Genomic DNA, 22,657 nt, shown 5'->3' with positions numbered 1-22,657 from the left:
ATCTTGATCCATCCGTAAAAGTTCGTATTTCCAACTGATATCTTGTGACATGAGTAATCAGGTTCCTATGGGCAACCTGTCCTTTAAGTGTTATTATTATTTATTTTACCGCCAAGACCACTATAAGAGTCAAACGAAAGTCACATGATCCCGATGCACCCAGGGACCTCATTTTCGCTCGATGATCTTTTCACGAGCCCACACAAGATCGCGCCGCGCGGCAGGTCGTTTTTGACGGAGCATTTGCTGACGGACCGAGATTCAGCTTGATAAGGTCGGCAAATACTTAACAAATTAATACTAATAACTTTGAAAATTAATTAATAGATATTTAATAGTTATTGTTTTAAACGCGGCATTAACATCGATTTTTTCTTACCATTTGAAAATTCAACCTAGCTATGAATTTCGACCTATACTTATACTCATGAATTGGACAAAATTGCGAGTATTTTACAAGTATCGAAATGCTTGGATTCGAGTTTATCCAACATTAAAGCTGGATTCGTCCCGTAATCCCTTCCCATCCGAACCTGAATAATATTAAAAATTAATTTACAACTTTGTCCCTATCGCATAATTGTATTTACAACAATGCACGGTCTAAACCATTACTAAAACAGACTTAACTTTATGTGGAAAAGAAAACTTGCAGACATCACACTCTGACGACTTTTCTTACAACATCACTTTTCACGATGAAGTAATGACGGCGACAGAGAAATTCAGTTTTGTTGACGCCTCCGTGAGACATCAAATGTAGAGAACGACCATGGGTCTCCATCTCTGCTAGACAGTCCAAAGGAATGACTAATTTTTAAATTTTCCCTTTCAAATAAAGTCTTTAATTAAAAAAGATTAATACTTATCATTTTTTGACAAAAATTGGAAGCTTTTTTGGCTAACCGGCGTTTGCTTCGGGCATTCATATCCTCCGGGAATATCCCAATTAACGCTTCCTTAATTTGATTGTATTCGTTAATATTTCTGACGTAACCCTTAAACCCAGACATCACAAAGTGTGGGAAACCACGTTGCTAAAATTAATATACTTTTGAGTAAGCCATATACTTTTGGATAAGCCTTTTGGGTAAGCTCGCAGAAAAATGTTGGCATCCTGTGTAGTAAAAATGATATGGAGTATCTGCACACGCAGAAAACTTATCTTCTTAAATTTTCAGATAAGCTTGTATAATGCCAATGGCTTCAAAATCTTATTGGTAAAGAGAAAGTTTTGATTTCGGCCACAAAAAAGTAGTTCCATCGTGAAGCAAATAAACCCCCCGCCATTTATTGAGTTTTTCATAGACTGGGATACAACATCGTTTATATCGACAAAAAACCCCCATCTGAAAAAATAGATACCAACTAAATATCAAATGAACTTATATTTCACGCATTATGGTGCGATCCGAATTGGGGAAATTTTTTCCCAATTTTAAGATTTTCACCAAAAAGAGGGTTTTCCTTAAATTTAGGTCTCTCCTGTTCGATATCTTACCTTAATAATATAACCATAACGGATAACTACAATGTTTATTTTTAATAAAAAAATCAGTTAATTTTATTCGAATGTTTTGTTTTTTTGCATCAAGCTCATAATATTTGGTTTAAATCTGAATAGATCAAGTACATTTCCTGAGTTCTTGCTCAATAACACTTACCAGGATTGTTTATAACTTATTGATCATCCAGATGTTCCAGAAATTCTTCCCTGCAATCCTCTTCATCACTACTGTCATCATCCCAAAAACTCTTCAAAATCGCATTTTCCATAATATCCGAATCAATCAGACTTTCTCCATATATATTTTTCTCCTGCGTAACTGACTTATTTCTTTCAGCAAAACTCTTTTTGAAAAAAGCTTTATAAAATAATGCAGTTTCGTCACAGTTTCTCCGCCATAGTTTTCGAGCAAATCATTGAAAGTCAATTAGAAGTTTTCCGCACTTCCTTTATCAGCTGATTGTGATTCTCCATTTAATATTCTGAATTTTATTTCGATTTGTTTCTTAAATCTGTAAAGCTATCCATTAAAAGCAGTCAAATCATGTGATTTCTATAACAATTTTAAGTGCAATAAACTTTAAGGTTGACCCATTGATTGGGAAACCTTTTGACCTGAGATTACAAAGTCGGTATAGCATTCCCTTAATTTAAGGGATGGCTTCATCGCCTCATTTGAGAAAGAACATTGACAAATAAGACAATAAGGCTGTTTTGTATCTTCAGTACTTTGAATAAACCCATATTTTTAAATATTCGTTTTGATAATGACGACTTTTCTTATTTGAGCGAGAAGACATCTTAGATACCAAACAAGAATGTAAAAAGCGTGGAATTTTAAATATTAAATTTAAGGATAAACACTATAGAAAAAATATTAATAAAAATTATCGCCTCTAGGGGGGCGATTCGCCCCCGGTTGAGAACACCTGCCCTTAAAGATGTTAAATCCCTCAAAAATCTTTTTATCCTTATGACCCGACTGTATATCCTTGCAAATTATGATCTTTTCACTTTGATTTAATTTTCTAGGCAATTAACTTTAAAAATTGATAATTTCAATGTTTTAATAGGTTAATTATTTAACTAAATAAATTACCAGATTTTTTTATTTAACCAAAGAATCACCATCAGGTTAATTAAAGTAATTAATTAAGTGATTCCAACAATCTTCAAGATCTTTCTTAGCTTTTCCCGATGTTGGATTCTGAACCCAACGCAAGTGCGGAACGGACGGGGAACAGTTTTCGTAAGGAATTGAATCGGGGTGATGTGCTCCTGGTTGCTAATTGATATATAATGGTCTTTTGACAGTTTGTTCTGTTGAATGGCTAAGAAGCCCTTTCCATCTTTCTTAAATAGATTGTCAAGTGGACTTGAAATAATATTGTTCAAATTGGAAATTTAAATTATGCTAGCCGCAGTTCGGCATAGTGTAGTCTCAATTTTAAGGCATGTGGTTCACCAGTTGTTGCAACACTGGAGGCGCACAGAATGATCCTAGAGCATTCGAGAAAAAACAACCATTTGCTGTTCCCAGCTGGAATTATCCAGACGAAAATCCCGGGGCTTCACCCCTCGATAGACGAAAGGCTTGAGCAAATTACCAGGTTAAATAAATTTTAAAATTATTGATTACAGATTTGGAAAAACAAATTAAAATAAATAAATAATAATAAATCAAAAATTATAGATATATATTAATGAATCGTTTATGAGAATATAAAATTTTTTTCTAGTATGGGGTTTATTTTATTAAAAATCATCTTATTTGATAGGGATGACGAAAATATTTCCCCAAAAGCAAGTTTTTCCCCAAAAAAGGTTTTCCGCTAGTTGATTTTTCCCAATTCGAGGTCGCCCTGTATTAAAAATACTCAAATTAAACATTTCAGATTGAAAAAATATACAAAATAGAATACTAAAAATAACAAAATTAAAATTATTTAATTTTGAAAATACCAGTTGTGTATCGAGTATTCAATAATGAAACACGATAATAATACTCGAATTACAAAATAAATCAAAAATAATTTTTTAAAGAAAATTATCAAAAAAGAACATTATCTTCAAATGTATCAGCGGCCGATTTCCAAAACAAGCATTCCATGTGCCAAAGTTCGTCTGCATTGCTCAAACAGCACCACACGCGCCTACAAACAACATTTCCTAACAAATCTACATAAACAACTCCCTTAATATCTACCCCTTGAATCTTCAAAACTCCAAATCAACAATTTATCACCTTTTTACTAAACACAATACCCCAATCTAAGCAGGTAATTTACTATCAAATAAGCCTCGAATGTCTCATACGACATTTTGAGAATATTTTCATAACTATAGAAGTAATATCACCAATCAATCACGTTATTAAATGCAATATTAAATCAATTGCCTCTGATTAAGATAAATTAGAGACCACTGAGCTAGAGTTTGAACACGTGTCTTTATATATGACATTTTGGAGTAAACTTAATATCATATTCGGGTCAAACTTATGAATTCTTGCATGAAAATAATGTAGGGATATCTCTGAGTTGATATCAAAGTCAAAAACTTTTTTCCAGTCGAATTCGACATTTTTTTCGGGTGGGAACTTCAAATCGTTCAAAATGAGCGCCGATAAAGCCAAACTAGCCGGTGTTTGCTATAAGTTCTAAACATGGAGTTTATATTAAAAATATTTGATTAGACTTGATTTTAAGTGATTAAAGTGGTTTGATTGAGCTATTTCGAGCCAAGACGTATAAAAGGGCAATTTAGATCACGTAGTGAATTCGATCAAACTTTAGACCAGGCATTCTCAAGCTTTTTTTGTTCATCGCCCCCTTAGATATTTTATCGCCCCCTTGTCCATATACAATTTTAAAAATTTTTGTGCATTGTCCCTTAATTGGTTGTTTTTTTGTATATAACTCAAAAATCAAAATATAAAACAATGAATCAATGTAAAAATTGAATTTTTATTAAAAATTATTAGTGAGACCATTGAATTTCAGCAATTTTATTTGAAACGATATGCGCACCCACAACTACATATAAATAAATGTCACCGGTTGTGAATGATACCAGGCTGAGAACGATCGCGCAAAATCGATTTTGCCTCAAGTGCCGTAACACCGGTAGTTAACGGCAGCGAGCGACAAATTTAAATACGAGTCATTAAGTTTTCAAACCTACTAAACTCTAATTTCTGCCCTTTGGACAAAAAAACAAACGTGTCGTTTCGTTTGAGGTACTCTTAAGATACATTTTCCAATCAAAAAAGTATGCTTTTCTGTTACTAAAAATCTTCACTATAATTTGTCATTCTGTAAGCAAGTCTTCTAGTCTCCTTAGAAATCCCCAACATATTTAGTGATTAGAGACCATCTTTTCTGATATTTGAGACTCCAGGTCACAATGGGGGGAACTAAATGACTGACAACTCAGAGATCAGAAAGCCAAGATATTAAGAAAAATTTATTTAAAGAAAAAAAGTGTTAATTAGTTTAGCATTTTTTCTTCCGCCGCATCCGAGTACTGGACAGCCTTTGTCCTTGTACTACTGACGGTAAACCATTTCCAAGCCATATAATTCTCTAAGTCATCTTTTTCATCCATGTTGGGTGAATCCAAATCTGCGAATAGGAGATTAAGTTCCTCTTCGCTATAGTGTATGTTTGCAGACTGATCGGAATTTTCTCCAAACATAATTCTGAACGGTGCAAACGACGTAGTGGAATGCACTGTTGAGTTATATGAACTGGTTATCTGGTCTATAATCGAAATCCATTTATAATCGAGGTTTTCAGACAAACAGGTAGAGGACAACATATATTTCAAGGATTGGTTAGTCTTTCCACCTGCCCCTGATATAGGCTCTTATGGCTTAATTGCAGGTCTGGTGTTCATAAGCTTTCTCGCCTGACATTGACAGCATGATTTGAGAACTGACATAACCTCATTCCGACAGACCCATAGACAGTATCTTTAAGGAGAAAAAGCAGCTTGTCTCGACCTGGATGTCGATTTTTAAATGGAGATTTTCAATAAAAAGTGTCTTTTCTTCTACTTCCTCGAGAGCGAAGGTACGTAGTAAGATTCCCGAAGTTTTGAAGTAAAGAATGTCATTTTTAGAGTCCGACAATCTAAATAATGATGCCGTTCTCCTAAAATTTGACTCATTCTGATTCTGAATCACTTCATTTGGCATTTACCATCCCTAAGAAATGCTATAATTTCCGACTTTTTCTGTAGGGTCAATAAAACGAATTTCATAACAAAAATTATGTAACGTGTTCGGAAAATTTCGATTTTCATATGAGGTCAGCCATTCTAAAAAATTAAAATTTTCTTTCTTTTTTAAACTAAAAAATCTAAAGTAATGATTTTTGTGATTATATTAATTTAATTTTTTGATAATCTATATTTTTGAGGTTTCGTTTTAGCGTAGCAACGGTACGGCGTTTCGGCGAAATCGATATTGCGTATCAACGGCGTTAACGGCAAAATCGATTTTGCGCGATCGTTCTCAGCCTGCAATCACTCTCAACCGGTGACAATAAATGTTAAATAACCATCATGTACTGGCTTTGTGAATAACGACTTGATCGTTTTCTTATTTTCAAAATTGTATTTTAAATTTTGAAAATATTCAATCGGCTTTGACGTTTTATCCGGATGCTTACGTTTTAAATGATCCTGTAATCGTGATGGCTTCATTTGAGAAAGAACATTGACAATTAAGACAATAAGGCTGTTTTGTATCTTCACTACTTTGAAATATTCGTTTTGATAATGACGACTTTCCTTATTTGAGCGAGAAGACATTTTAGATGTAAAAACAGCGTGCTATTTTGAATATAAAATTTAAAGATAAACACTATAGAAGAAATATTAATAAATCTGAAACATTAAATTAACATGTATAAATACTTGTATTATATTTAAATTCGAATATTTTATTAAATATATTATCGCCCCCTTTGACCTAATTATCGCCCCTGGGGGGACGATTCGCCCCGGTTGAGAACACATGCTTTAGACTATTCTTTCGTGATATAAATGCTGAAATTTCTTTAAGTATAGCTTTAGTATAATAAACCTTGTTATATATATTGTCGACGCATCACTTTTGAGTACAGGAACATAACAGGAAAATGCAGGTGGCCCCACTTCCAACAAACTGGGTTATCTCAATAATTTATTAATTAAATATATAATCAATACAGTAAAACCTCTGGTGGTCGCCACATATTTTTCAAAAAATTTAAAATTTCTAGTAAATTTTGATAAATATTCTATTGCTCGCCATTTTCTAAATCTCGCCATTAATTTTTAAACATATTTTTTTTGGTTAAACTATTTTTTATATAAAATATTTCAACCACGCTAAATTCAACATTCGTAAGTGCACAAGATTGTTTTTTAATGAAATACGTCTCATTATTGCGTACATGGAGGAAAACAAAAGTCTCACGATGGATCGTATAGCTTACATTTTTTCTTCTGTTTTGAAGAAAAAAATATCTCGAAGGGCTGTGAACGATTTAAGACTTGGAAAAGAGTAAATAATGTCTACTGATCATATTTTCTCCAATAAGAAGAGATTAGCTAACTTAACTTATTCAGTTATTCACACCGAACTATTAACTTGGATGGAATACATTGAGCTTAGAGTGGGGTTTTCGGACGATAATTCAATTTTGTTGAAAGCAAAGAACATTGCTAATATTTATGGCATCTAAGGCATCTAAAAAAACGAAAAATTCTTTTAGTTGTGGATCGATGCCCATCCCATAAACTTTACGCTGATTTAGAGTCAATTGAAATTCTTTACCTACCTTCGAAGACTACAACAATTCTACAACCAATGGATCAAGGAATCATTAGATCCTTCAAAGGACCTTTTAACAAACTTAAATTTGAGTCTATGTTAGAAAAAATTGAAAATGGAGAAAATCCACTGGAAGCTCATAAAAAATTAACCTTAAAAGACGGTCTTCTTTTTACATATTTTGCCTGGAAAAAAGTAACGACCAAAACAATTACAAATTGTTTCGGACATTCAAAATGGATCGAATGTTGATTTTCGCCATTTTTTCTTCGGTCCCAAAAATGGCGAGCATCAGAGATTTTACTGTAGTAATTTTTTTAATATCTACTTATCAATTTTAGACATTCTACTATTATAAATACTTTCAACAATTTTTTCCCGGCAAATGATGACACTACTCCCAATCAATGAAATCAATTTCAATTCCAAATGCCAAAAAACAAATTTAAATACCTTATAAAGTCTTTCATGTTCATTTAAAAAAAATTTCAGAAAAAATTCCAATATTTTATCCCCTCGATGCCACCTTTCTCTAACTCAGGGAAATGTTCTAGTCCGTTTTTATATACTGTCGGATCGAGAGCCGCCTTTTTATTAATACGGACATAAGTTTGTTGAATGACTATTGATTCAATTCATGAGGTTTTAAATCTACATTGGCTGATGTCTTGTTTTTTGACATAGGAAATAATGAGTCAAAAAAATTTTTAGTAATTCGAAAACTTTAATAATTTTTAAGATAATCTTTTTAGATAATTTTGTAGCACGATTTAAAACACTATTTTCTTTCTTGGGGAGATCAGTAAATTTATTTTCGGTATTAGATACCTCCTTAAATTTGTAGTATTCATTAAATAATTCCTGAAGGTTGATTTGTGGCTTAATTTCCAAATTTTGCTTTTGTTCATCATTTTCTTTTTTAATTTCAAGTTTTATCATTTTTACCTAATAAATTTAATATTTAATTATACTTCGTTGATTAGTTCGGACAAATCATTGTGTTTTGACGACAATTTTGAAAATGTATTTTTACTACTTTTTTCTAATTGAATTATTCTGTGCTAAATTGTAATTTAATGATTAATAACTTCAAATTTTTCCATTTCCTTACTGGGGAGTTTATTTTTTTTCTTCTGGAGATTTTGGGGACTTTTGTTTGATTGATTCGTAGTAATTAAAGTTTTTTTGGCTTCCAAAAACTAAAGTTTCGCAAAACGTTCATACTTTATTTCTACTTTCCATTGCTTGCTTTATCCATAATAGCTCCATTGAGTCGTTTGAGTTTTGACTATTATTTGTTACTAAAATCAGAATTTATGAATACTTTGATTATATTTTAATTTGAAAGTTTCCAAAAATATATCTCCATGATTCTCATCAGATGGAGATAAAAATGAATTGATTGCATTAATAAAACAGTCTTGATTTATTTTTGATTTATTATTCTTAATTATTTGATTATTCTCAGTCTGTTCAGTTTTTTCGTTTTCCTTTATTAATTCATCTTCTGTTTGAGTTGAGATTTCAGCGTGAAGTACAGTATTTGATGTTTTATCTTAATAATAAAATGGTATGGTGTGTGTCTGTCTGTCTGTCTGTGTGTCTGTCTGTCTGTCTGTGCACACCCACATTCAAATTGTTACAAACCAGATCAAATTGTCAAAACCTTCCCTTTTGTAGTTATTCGATAATGAGGCACAATAAAAGGTTGATATCCTCTAAGAACCTTCCTGTCAAAAAATTTAATAAGAAAGAATATCCTCGACGATGAGGTCCCCCAAAACCTTCAAGTCAAAAAATTAAAAACAAATTATTTTCTGCGTTTTTGTTAAAATGAACAATAAGAAAGTCCTCGACTCACATGGTGTGGTCCCCCAAAACCTTCGAGCTCTTAATAATAAAATGGTATGGTGTTAAATTCCTTAGATCCATCTGGAATGCCGAATCATCTATTGAAATTAAAAATAGGTGTACCGGTTGTGTTACTCCGCAATCTTGCGCCACCTAAATTATGCAATGGTACAAGGTTGGTTATCAAGAATTTGATGGCTAACGTAATAGAAGCGACAATATTAACAGGTAATTACAGAGGTGAGGATGTTTATATCCCACGAATACCTCTGATTTCGGAAGAATTACCTTTTAGATTTAAGAGACTACAATTTCCGCTGAAGATAAGTTTTGCTATGACAATAAACAAGGCCCAGGGACAGTCTTTAAAGGTAGTAGGCTTATTTTTAGAGAACGAGTGCTTTTCACATGGCCAGCTGTATGTGGGGTGCTCAAGGGTAGGTAGAAGAGAAAATTTATTTATATTTGCCAAGGATGGACGGACTGCAAACATCGTTTATCCACAGGCCTTAGAATAAGGTTATATCAAAGCAGGTCGCATTTATATATCTACATAAATTTATACTTATTTAAGGAAACTGCGAGCGTAGCGAGCAGGGCCTCCGCAGGAGCTAGCTCGCAGTGAGCGAAGCGAACTGCTGAGCTAGTTTGATATAACTGCCGTTTCTTCAAAATTAACATTTTCTGTCTTTTTAGAATTAACAATTTGATTAATTGGTTCTTGTGAATTTAAAATTATTTTTGGAGTTGATAAGCAATTTTGGCCCCATTGGATCATGTAATTTGAATTTCCTCCTATTTCGTAAAATAATTCTTCATATTTTTTTCTTAACTTTTTAAATCTATTTCTCACTAAAAAAGATTTTAAAGTTCCCTGTTAAGTTTTACGTTATGGAAAATACATGTATTTGGTCATTTAAAATGTTGTTGTTTTCATAATCTTTAATCATCACAGTGAGTTTAACATTTCCTTGACGACATAAAATATTTTGTGATGATTTTTTCTTAAAATATTATTTGACTTTTCTTAAAAAAATATTTCTTATATTTTTATTAAAAGTTGTTTGGCTATTTAATTACAAACTATTTTTTAGTATTTTAGCTCTAAATTTTTGGAAATACAAAAAGGAAACCCAATCAAATGCAGTAACTTTAAAAAATATTAATTTCTCGAAAATTCAAAACCCATATGTTTTCTATAATAAAAATTGAAATGTTTGTGTACCATTTAGAACTTTACTGATTAACTGACAGACTTCAAAAAGTAAAGGAAAACGATGAAACCTTTTGTAACAACAAAAACATAATTCTTCATTTATTCAAGGCAGAGGTTGTTTGCTTTGCTCTTTAAAGAACTTCGGATCAACATATGCATGTGAAACTGTTTTCAGCAAACTTACGAAAATACAAACTAAGTGTTGAAATTGATTAATGAACACTTTATTCAACTTTTATGGATATTTTCTTCTAAATTTATTCATTGTTATAACATATTAATGTGAAAGACCTAAAAGACCTAAAAATGCTGTACACCCAATTCGCCTACGTCCTCATATCCGTGGGCCTCTTCATCACGGGGGTCTGTCTATTGGGCATTCTGGGGACACTCAAAGGCAGCCGAGTGATCCTCCTCGTCTATTCCTTATTGCTGTTTGTCATTTTAATGTTTGTGGTCATCTCCACTATCCTCCTGGCCGTCTACGAGACCGAGGTGGTGGCTCAAATCAAACACTTTCTCCAAAATAGTCTCCAAGAACGCTACACGGGGGACTCCTCTCACATTTTCACCAAGGCCTGGGACTTTTTGCAGTCCAATTTGAAATGTTGTGGAGTAATGAACTACACTGACTTTAACCAAACCACCAGCTGGACTGTCCGGTACTCCCCTCTTGCCATTTTGCCTGCCAGTTGTTGTTCCACGGAGGACAAGACCCTCCTGACTGAATGCACGGAAAACCACAATTTGTATGTGTCGAATGCTAATGTGGGGTGTCTGGGGAGGTTGGTGAATTTGGTTAAACAATATGGAGGGGTCACTCTTGCCACAATCATTGCCATTTGTTGTGGACTCCTCCTCATGATGCTCTCCGCCTCCTATCTAACCATTCAAGCATATTCACAAGATAAATAACATTTACTAATTCTAATCAATATTATTCTCACTATATATTCTAGTGAGTTACGGATGGTACAGAGATCCCTACTTTTTGTATTTGAAGGGGCTGTCGGAATGTTCTGTCTTCATGGAATTTACACAAACAACCCAAAGTTCTACCGAGGACTCCTAATGCCTTGTTTGAGCAAAATACTGGAGCCAGAGACCAGTCATAAAGTGGCCATTCGATTAGCCTCCACAGGACTATTACATTCGAGCACTCCCAAGGACACGCTTGTACTCAATATTCACACAATCACCAGAAATTGTCACTGTGGGGTACCCAATTTGACAGTCCTCTCGGATTGGCTGCAGGATTTGACAAAAACGGGGAGGCAATCGACGGGCTTCTCAACTGGGGGTTTTCCTTTGTGGAAGTTGGGAGTGTGACCCCCCTCCCTCAACGCGGCAACCCCAAACCAAGGATATTTCGACTCCCCAAGTCCGAGTCCGTCATAAACCGGTAAAAATAACGAGTCACTCAGATACGGACTCCCCAACGACGGTGCTCAAGCTTTGGCCGATCGACTACAATCACACCACCCAAACAGTGCCATCCTGTGTTTACCGTAGAGAAGGGATATGTCGGAGTCAACGTCTGCAAAAACAACGAAATGCCCTCCTCACTTCAGTCTGACTTGATAACCTGTCTCCGTCAATTTGTGGACAGGGTGGACTATATCGTCTTCAATATATCATGTTCTAATGTGACTGATTCCTCCACTTCTGAGGACTTGATGACTGTCTTGCAGGCGGTGTACTGTCACCTGAGTAGTCCATAGGTGGTCAAAGAACGTGACTCCTTGGTGGAGGACAGGGTGGTCCCTATTTGGCTCAAGATATCCCCAGACTTGTTCTTTAATAAAATATTTTCACCGGTTTGCAACTGAACTGTTTATTGCCCCGAGTTAAAAAGGTTGAGAACCGGTGTTTTAATTAATGAAAACTTTATTTCACAGCATTTTATTCGCCATTACGGTCAGCATGAGTTGCAGTTTATTGATCTGTAATGAATCCATACCAAATGTTTAACAAGTTCTTTTTGTTCCCGGTAAGGATAATGACACAGTTTCTTTAGAAAAACAAATTATGAAATGAAGACTGTCCCTAAAAAATCTGTTGTAAACCTACTATGAGAATATTGAAATATACATTGTTGGCTGGAAGATATTGTGAAAGAGACAATAGAGTGAATTATTCAAAATACTTAATAATTAGCTTATGACTAAGTTTTGGTGAACAAAATAACATTTTATTGTCAAAATATGATCGTTACAGCGTTAGAGAACTGAATTCATCTTTAAATGCGTTTAAATTGATGTAGTAAAGATTTTTGCAAAATACAAATTTTTAATAAACATAAATATTGGATCAAAAATCGATTTCTATATTAAAACATTAAACAAATATTAATGTTTCTATTGTAGCAAAATATTTTTAAACACGTTGGTGAAAATAAATTTTTGCTTGCAAAAATAAGTACATGTATTAAATATGCAGACGTTGGATGCATTCGGTAAACAGTGAACTTTTGGTAGAAACAGTTTTTCATTGGCAGCAAAATTAAGTTACCGACAAATAGGGATAATTTTAATTTAGACAAAGATACTTCAATAATCTTTCAAAAAACTATCTTTATTGTCGTCAAATAAATATTTTTGATCTCATTTAAATGTTATACAAATTATTTCAAATACAAATAAAAAGCAACATCTGCCGCCATCCTTTATCAAGCAATATTCTCTGTAAAAATATATAATTATAATGATTATAATGATTAAGGTCAAATGAGATACTATCCTTTTCATTAATTTTCTTTTCCGAAAGACGTGTAAAAATAAATACAAATTCAAACAAAGAGGTCCTTGGAAGCAACGACTGCAACAACGACTACACAGAGATAACGTAGCACAAACACCGAAGAAGCATATGATGGGTTAATTCACTTACAATGGAATTAAACCAAAAGATATATTGTTAGCAAGACATGACAGAAGTGTTAAACATATCAATCGTGCCATATATAAACGCAGTTCCTGAAGAAAAACAGTGTCCTAATAGGAATCAAATGAATTTAATGTCTTTCTTTTTGTCAAATAAATATTTTTTTAATTTCATTTAACTGTTATAATGTTATAAGGAAAAATTTCAACAACGAATAAAATGAAACATTGTGGCAATTCACCATCAAGGAATATACTCAGTACGAATTAAATCCACAAATCGAAAATCAAAACTCCTTTAGAACAAATGTGCGTGTGAATACAGTAATGGTGACACTGACTTGCAGCAGCAAAAGAACACATTTTGTAGGAATTTCTCTGTATATATTTTTTGCGCGTTGTAAATTTAAATTCAAAATATCTCTTAAAAAATAAATAATTAAAAAAAGGGATACGAGTTTACTCTCCGAGAATTACAAATTTAAAAAAATTGGAGAAATTATAAAACCGGTTTTTTTGAACTCATTGTATATGTTATTCTTTTGCTGATCGCAAAATTTCTCGAAAGATACTTCGTTGAAATAAACAAAAGACAAGAAACGAATACACCAATTGTGCCTTATCTTACGCTATCCTGCGTAAAGCTCCAGAAACTATTTCTGAAAAGTACCACACAATCAATTTTAGTATTGTTTTCAATTAAATTTAAATTCAAATTATTTGACAATATATTACTTTATTTGTACTTAGAACAGATAAGCCAAAAAATAAATACTGGGAAATCAAACAATACAACTGTTTTATTTTATGAAATGAAAATTCGGCATAGAATAAAAGTATAGCAAACATTAATAATCATTAAGTAATGTTGATTCAAAAAAATAGAAAAATAAATTAAAAAATGTCTGAAAAATAAAATTATACATAACATTTAGAATCGATTTGACGATTGGAATTTAAAAAATTAGGTCATCAAAAAAAGTCATCAAAGTGAATAAAATAATATATTATTAAATCATAAACTAAGGAATAATACATATCACAATATTGTAAAAACAAACTCATAACCAACAATTTTTTTTAATTCATGGAAGGTTCTGAGCAAATATCAATATGCATAAAGTCCTTGAATAGAAATAATAATAATTATGAATAAAAAATTAATATTTGCAGCAAAATAAGAACAACAAAAGAACGTGCGACTCGTCATAATTAATTAAAAGTGTGAATTTATAAATTTTTAGGTTTACCATTTAATAAATTAAACGATAATAATATAATTTAAATTTCTTAAATCCATGTATAAGAATCATGATAGTTTGAAAAAAATTTAATATTATTTTTAGGCACATGACTGTGAAAAGTCGCATTAAGTTGGGAAATAGTGATTGTTGCCAAAGCAAAATTCGGGAGGAGGCCCGTGGCAGATGATTTCTGATTGGTGAGAATTAAAATCAGAAGTTTTCTACAGAAAAATCTTGCCAATATTAAGAGCGTAGTGGGGTCAACTGTTGAGGTTTATAAATGAACTGTCATTTAGTTGTGTGCTCAGATTAAAAATATCCAATTGATTCTAAGCAATCCAAAGAAATCTACGAGGAAAGTAGCAGGAAAAAGTCAACAAAGACCTTTGCGGGCTTAACAGGAGACGGCTCAAAGAGGAGATATGAAAGTTGGCAAGTAATAGTCTGTACTCTTTCATCAAGAAAAGAAAGTACCCAGACAAATGGTCTTACATGAGGATCAAGTTCAGAGAAAAAAAGTGTTTAAACACTTCACATACATCACTTGCCAAATCTAAATCGTGAAATTTTGACAGGAATGGTTTTATGTCGAAGAAAACCCACATGGCTACAGATTATGTTGTTTGGAAATATAATATCTAAACCTGCTTAGACATAAAACTAAGGATGCTAAAGGAAATGCAAAAAACTTTAACAAAAACGAATCTACAAGAATCAGTTTTTTTGTGCTATGCTACTGCCCGAGAGAACCACTGCGAAAGCAAGTTAAGCAAATTCTCTTCGAATATAACCACCTAAAACGATTTGACAATATCTCTAATACATAAATGAAGGAAAAAAGATATACTGTTAAAATTATTAACACATAGCTCACATTTTTAAAATATCAGTTGAATTTTCTGAATTCTTTAAAAGAACTAAAATAGGAAAAACAATAAAAATTGATCAAATGAATCATATAATTAGTTATTAACTCACAAAAAATTATATTTTATTCTTTTTGAAAAAAATAGCTCATTAAAAACATGAAAAAACAGTTTTTTAATGATTTTCAGGAATGCAATTTAAATTAGATGACCCAAATAAAAGAATATAATTTTGAAATTTGAGATTTTATTGTGATTTTCAGTTTTTAATAATCTACCTGAGTCTTTCAACCAGTTTGATATTTTTTTGACTTCTAATTCTTACTACATAAGATTTTTTAAGAAAATAATTTTGGCTAAAGTTTCGTTTTTTCTTTTTAAGATTTTCAAGAATCCAATTCAAATTAGATGACCCGAATTTCCAAAATTCGAAATTTCATAACGATTTTCAGTTTTTGATAATTTATTAGGCCCTTTCTACAAGTTCGATATTTTTTAAAACAAAAATTTTGTTTAAAGTTTCGTAGTTTTCTTTTAACTTTTTTGAGATATAAACTTTAGAGGCACTTAATAAATCTATTTCCCATTCTTAGGACCTACAAAGCTATACAATCTTTGTTATTACCTAATAAATCCATATTTTAGATTTATAATTTTAAACTGAAATAAGAGTGGGATTCCTTTTCGTATGATGTGATCGAGTCGTAAAGATTGATAAAGATATATTCAAGTCTATTTAACTTTTGGATTGCTAATCTTTCACGAGTTGGATTTAATTGGTCTGGTTTTATTGCAAAAGAAACAACTTTCCAGCTAGAATCAAATCTCGTCAACGTTCCCTGGCCGTAGACCGATGAGTCCTTTTGGTATGATACAGTTGAAAAATGGAATCTTTTTATTCCTGAATCAACTAATTTAGCGTGGATTTATCTGCTCCACCAAGTCAGTTGGATCTCGAAACGCCCAGGAGGAACCTAATACCCACATCAAAAGAACCTCTACCCATGGGAGATCCTCGTACCAGGACGATATACTTTCCATAGAACCAAACCATCCCAGACAAAATTCCCAAGTCCATAAAAATGCTGCAAACCGATTAGCCGCCAGATACGGTTTTGTGTGGACTCGTAGGAAGATTACCAAACAAGGATGAGGTCGCTTTCAAAGTGCAACATAATCACAGATTAATTAGTTCCATTATAACGTGTCTTGGTGACATAATAAATAAAATAAAAAATTCCTTTTAGCCATTTAATTAGCAAAAAGAGTTGGATTGTATTTATTAGAGGATTTACAGAGAAGATGGGAGGAAGATTCGTGGAGTCTCCCCTTTTTGAATATAAAAGTGCAATCTACATTATTATTTTATTAAATATAAAATAATATTTCCGACATAAAAGATATTGATAAAATTCTCTGAAGTTTAGGGATTGAGCAACCTACTTTCCCATCATCGATGTCGAGTTTAATTTGTAAATCTCAATTTTTTATTTAATAAATGTGATAGGATTTTTTAATTATCAACTTATTAAAGAATTTTATTTTTTAAATAAAATCTAGAAATTAAACAGTTTAATGAATAAATCTAAAAATTACTCTCTGAAAAATATCAAAACCTTCTCATTTGAAGTGGTACAATTGGTTCTTCTGCATTTCCAATAAAATTATATAATTCAGAAAAAGAATTTAAAAACTTTACTTTTTGAAGAAATTTAGAACTTTAATAAAAATAAATTAACAAAAAACCTTATAAATAATTTTAAACACGAATAGAAGAATCTTGTTATTATTTTTGGATAGATTATATATAAAGTAACTATTTTCTTTTTTATCCTGGTCATAAAAAAATACAAATAACATTCTCTCTATTTTTAAATGAGCCTGTTGTAACCAATAAAACGGAGGAAGATGTGCTGATGTGTTAGGGTATTGACAATAAACAATAATCATTTTTAAAATTTTCTCTAAAGCCTTGGAAATATAAAAAAAGATGAAAAACCGGGAAATAAGAAAATAGAAACATAATATTCAAAAATTGCTATCCCCATCGCATAAAAGTAATCTCCATTTGTAAAAAGAAACGATTCGTTCGAAAAATCATACACTTTTGCAACATTGGCACATATAAATTCTAAATAATGAAACATGCACAGTTGTATGAGAAATATTCCAAATAGTATATGCTTTGACCAAAATAGTACAAAAAAGAGCCCAATGGACAAAACTAATCCCAAAATCGTTGAGTTTTTTATAGTCTACAAAAATTGAATTAAAAATGAAACGTTTTTATATTCAGAATAATTATTTTGAGGTCCATTTTTTAGGATAAAATAAACCGAAATTGTGTCAAAGAAAATTAAGAATGCCAAATAAGCATTCTTGAGGTAAAAAATAAGTATAATTGAAGAGCCTAATAAAAAAGAAATCAATGAGAATATTAATGAAGTATTGTGGAAATCGTTCTAATTTTTTATTATAAATAAAAAAAACGTTAAAAATCATTTCTGGTCAGTCCACAAGAAGTGATAATCTGGTATTTAGAATTTATTTATCAAACACGATTTCATTTTAATTTGAAATAAATTTTAATAATATTATAGTATTGAAATAATTTATTACCAACATAAAACTAATCAACGTAGAGCCCTATAGATTTCTACAACCAGTATATAGAATATTTAATTTATAAATTGGAATAAAAGATTTATTTATTAGGAATCTGTAGTTCGTTATGTGCAACTTCTTTCTGATAGTGTCGATGTTTTCTCTTTTCAAGAGAGTGTTAATGATCATCTTATCTTACGAGCAGGGGAAATCCCTTATTTGGACATTTACTCTGTTAGAAAGTGTTGGATCAAATGAACCCAAAGTAGAGGAATTACGGAATCGACTAATCGACCTCATCAACAAATCTCTGTTCCCTTTCAAAGCATATTCCACGTTTTATAATAAATATATCAACCTCGCCAACTCGGACATTGTGGCAATGATAGAGTTTCATTAACCGTGCTTACTAGTTCAAGGAAATAAGACCAGGAACAAAAGACCGGTGTGAAAATACGGAACACTATCGATGCCCTGATAAGTTACCAAGCACAGATTGAGAAGGAAATGCCCAACTTGACCATTATTGCGTGCTACTACATAAATACGGAAAATCTCAGTGTGTTTAGTTTATAAGACACTGACGAGAGCTGGTGAGTCATGTGGTCGAAGAATGTGTAGGGACTCTGTCCACCACGGGACATTTCACCAACTTTATTTTCTCAATAGATCTATGTAGTTGGGAAAAGCCAGATTGCTAGATAAAGTGCGGAGTGGCCACTACGTTCCCATCGAGTTATCTTCCTTGTTATGTGGCCTGTTGGGTAACAAAGAAAAGTACAGAAGAGGGGAAATAATCCTGTGGTAAATAAGAGTGATTAAGTTTAATGCGTTTGCTCTCAGTCAATTTTCTTCCTTTTCGAGCCAGCGCTTGGCTCTGCGGTCATTCTCAGTTTGATGGGCACACTCGGCAAAGCTTACTCCGTTGTTCCGTTTATAAACCAATCCATTAGGGATTCTTCCGGCCGGACCATTTCAAACTTATGTTTTGCACATATATTCTCCAATGTTCTCCAGATAACCACTCTAAACTATATTAACTCGTCATTCGTTTTTGAGAATTGGTTTGTTTAACACTTTTTAATTAGTCTAAACTATTAACATTTGATTCATCGCTAATTTCATTATTTGGATTTTCTCACACTTTCTATTGCTTAGTTAAGACCTCTCACACTTTATTTTTTATGTAAATGGCTTTAAAAGGAATAATCTGAGATGTAATTTTTTTAATGCTTACATTATCTGGAAATTCATCATGTGTATTTTTTGAGTTTATTCCTATAATCTGTTTATATATTAAAATTTTCGGTTTTGCGAATTGGTTTGTTTATCGCAGGGGTGGCCAACCTTTTTCACCGGCAAGCTACTTTTCATATTGCGATTTTTTGGCGATCGACTTATATTTTATCGCTGCTTTCTTGCACTGTTTTTTGATTGAGGGAAACTATAAAAAGTAATCAAATTTGGGGATCACCAACCAACATTGATTTGCTAGATAAATGGTCCCTTTATCCAAATGTTGATCAGTTCGAGAATTGATAGAAGACTCGTGATTGATCTAACATATAAATCAATTTATTTTGTTGAATACATGAATAGATAGGCTGGAAGGGAATAAAATTCATTGGATATTCATATGAATTATACGCGTTTCTGCGTGTGGAATTTGTTGTATCTTCAGATTCACCTTTAAAATACGTTTCTATCACTGATACAGTGTGATTGTAGTTATTCGCCATGTATAGAGGCATGTATGTATCTCTTAATTACACTAATTGATTATTTTAAAATTCAATAGTGTCAAACGAGAGTATTTCGACGATGTAGTTCGTGCTACAGTTATCGATATATAAATTCCATTTAACCTCGAACATTCGTCATCCAGTCAAGTAGCCTTTGGTGATTTCAGTGAGCTAGTAATCCTGAAGTAACTGTCATGAATACATCACGACAATATTTTTTCAGTACTCATTTCAATACTGTTGAATATTCCGTTTACTTCGATGAATCTTGTGGAGATTATTCCTTTGACTTTTGTTTAGGTCTGGTCAAAAATGAGGAATATGAGTCTAAAAATGTGATTTGATAAATATGGTTCTAAAGTCATCAAGTGTTGCCCCGACTTTTCTCTTTCTCCGGAAAAGTGGGATTTTTGTGAGCTTTATAAAACCGAAGTCGTCGGAAAAAAGTGTTAGCCATCATATTTGTGCTAATTTCTAATTAAAATTTAGTAACTCTGAAAATTCAGACTGATATTGTATAAGATAGACTGATATTATATTCTTTATGAAGTTCGTATGACTCCGTTCTAAACGATTTCAACTGCAAACGTAACGTTATAGTCTAGATCTATATATTCCGTTTTGAAAAAACCAAGAATTATTATTTGTAATCCGAAATATTAAAAAATACTCATGTCCAAAACCTTAAGTAAATTTTGTTTTTTCTCCTTCATTTTCTAATGCTTGCATGCAAGGAAAATATCTATATTTTTTTAAGAATTTTATTAAGATGGAGAAAACTTTTTAGTGAAATTTTTATATTATTGAGATTAGTTCAATTTTTATTTCGATACAAAGTTCTGTTTATTGCTATGTTATCTCCTTGTCAATTACAATAGAATTTAACATTGTTTGTCAACATGATCCAAAATATTATTTGATGAGGTTTCTTGTCTGAGTTGGTAGAATTTGCAGCTGTTCGGATATTCCCACATCAAGTTGTAAAAAGTATGTTCAGTAATAAGTTTTTTAAAATTAATATCTTCTTTGAGGCAACTACACCGTTGACCCGTCATGTCTCGACATCTTTCCGCGTCGTATTTCATTAAAGAAGCTTATTCATTTAACAAGTCAACTGATACTCGCAGTTTATTTTCTTTAGCGATAAGAAAATTTGTTTCCCTGACATTTTTATCACAAAAATTATCGATTTTCATACCAAACAGATGTTTGGGATGTCTCAATTTTAATACACGATTTATTGAATTTGGCGAATTCGCCATTTTATGTCAATACAGTGGAAGTTGTGACTGTTGCTTGACTATAAAATCCATTTTTAATAACAATTAAGCCTATTGAATATTACTAACGACAATGTCAAATTCTGTCATAAACAAATACTAAGTATTGGATAAACATATTTCGATTGGGGTTTAAAATGTTTATTTTAAAGCCGGTGTAAAATAAAAGAAATGAAAGAGAATTGGGATTTTAACATTCTGATGGAATACCATGACAGAAAATTGCTTCTTTTGTAATAATTATGTCACATCCCTTGGTTAGTGGGAACTACCTAGTCAGACACTTTATTCTCACTATGTCATACCTTGCCTTAAATCAAAAGTCTACGACTCAAAGGAAGATTAACAAAAATTCTTAAATAATCTTTTCTATTTGTCAATTTTAATTACAAAGTAATTTTCGAATTAGTAAATTGATTAATTGATACAGTCGGACCTCGGTTTGAGCCACTTGGTGGCTCATAAACCGAGGTTGTATCATAAACCGAGGTTCGCTAATAATCCTAATTAACAGTACTTTAAGTAAAAAATAGTTCACAAGAAACAGATAGAAACAGTTCATAAGTTATACTTTTTTGAAATAATGCGTAATCTTTTCTCCAAAACGATTTTTATCCCGTAAATTAATCATTATTTTTTCCTTAGGGCGTAGAAATCATTTAATAATTCTGGAGAAAGTTTGCATATATTTTCCTCCATATTATTAATAAGAGTCAGTGGATCTATGATGTCTGTTGATTCAGGACCATTATAAAAATTTATTTCGCTTTCAAGCAATTCTTCGACAAAGACTTCGTTCACCATTTCTGTCATGTCCGTATAAATCTTCGAATTGATATTTATTGTTTCCTCCCATCTACACTCAAAAATTTTTTTCCAACAATTTTGAATTTGATTTGAAGTTACATTGGCCCAGGCTTCAGAAATTAGTTGCATCACATTCCGTAAATTGAAACTTTTGATTGCTTCCAAAAAATTGCTTCTATTTTCACAAATGCATACGAATTCGATAAGTAAATTACTGTAATTTGTCTTCAGTGCTTTAATTATGCCCATATCCAATGGCTGAACTAACGATGTAGTGTTTTTAGGTAAATATAAAAATTCAATGTTTGAATAATCGGATAGTCTATGAGAACTAGCATTATCCAACAACATTAATATTTTTCGGTTTTCAGAAAGCATTCTGGTATTTAATTTAAAAACCCAGCTTTTAAAAATTTCAGTTGTCATCCACGAATTTTTAGAAGAAGAGTACATGACGTTAAAAACATCAGGATTGAATTGTTTTAAGCACCGAGGGTTTCGATATTTGCCGATAATTAAAGGCTCCAGTTTCTCTCCAAGATAACTGCAGCATAGAAGCAGGCTAATGACCATCGCGACTGAAGCGACCATCGACCCAATTTTCTTAATGGTCGGTCCAGATAAGGGAACTTTTTCAAGTCGCAATTCGTGAAAAATTTCGAAAACTTTAAGATCGAGATTTTTAAGCTTTTCAGAATTACTAGTTTACTCGGATAAATCAGAATAAATAGTTCCATTGTCAAGAAAAGGGAAATCTTTTTTTTATACGTAAAATTGTAGCCCTGCTAACTTTGAAAATTTCCGCAATTCTGCGCTCTGAAAGCTGGTTCCGTTTAA

General features: G+C 32.1%; 1 protein-coding gene across 1 annotated transcript; it reads right to left on the bottom strand.

The window, feature by feature from the left end:
• Nucleotides 1-21,643: 21,643 nt before the first annotated feature.
• On the bottom strand, nucleotides 21,644-22,393 carry LOC115231916 (tigger transposable element-derived protein 6-like). Its single transcript, XM_029801807.1, has one exon. The coding sequence runs from the start codon at nucleotides 22,391-22,393 to the stop codon at nucleotides 21,644-21,646; it is 750 nt and encodes a 249-aa protein (XP_029657667.1).
• Between the last annotated feature and the right edge of the window lie 264 nt (nucleotides 22,394-22,657).

The sequence above is a fragment of the Octopus sinensis genome, unplaced genomic scaffold (genome assembly GCF_006345805.1).
Source record: "Octopus sinensis unplaced genomic scaffold, ASM634580v1 Contig18957, whole genome shotgun sequence".
Classification (NCBI taxonomy): domain Eukaryota; kingdom Metazoa; phylum Mollusca; class Cephalopoda; order Octopoda; family Octopodidae; genus Octopus; species Octopus sinensis.
The sequence above is the reverse complement of the archived record's forward strand: the minus strand, read 5'-3'. Positions and strand labels throughout refer to the sequence as shown.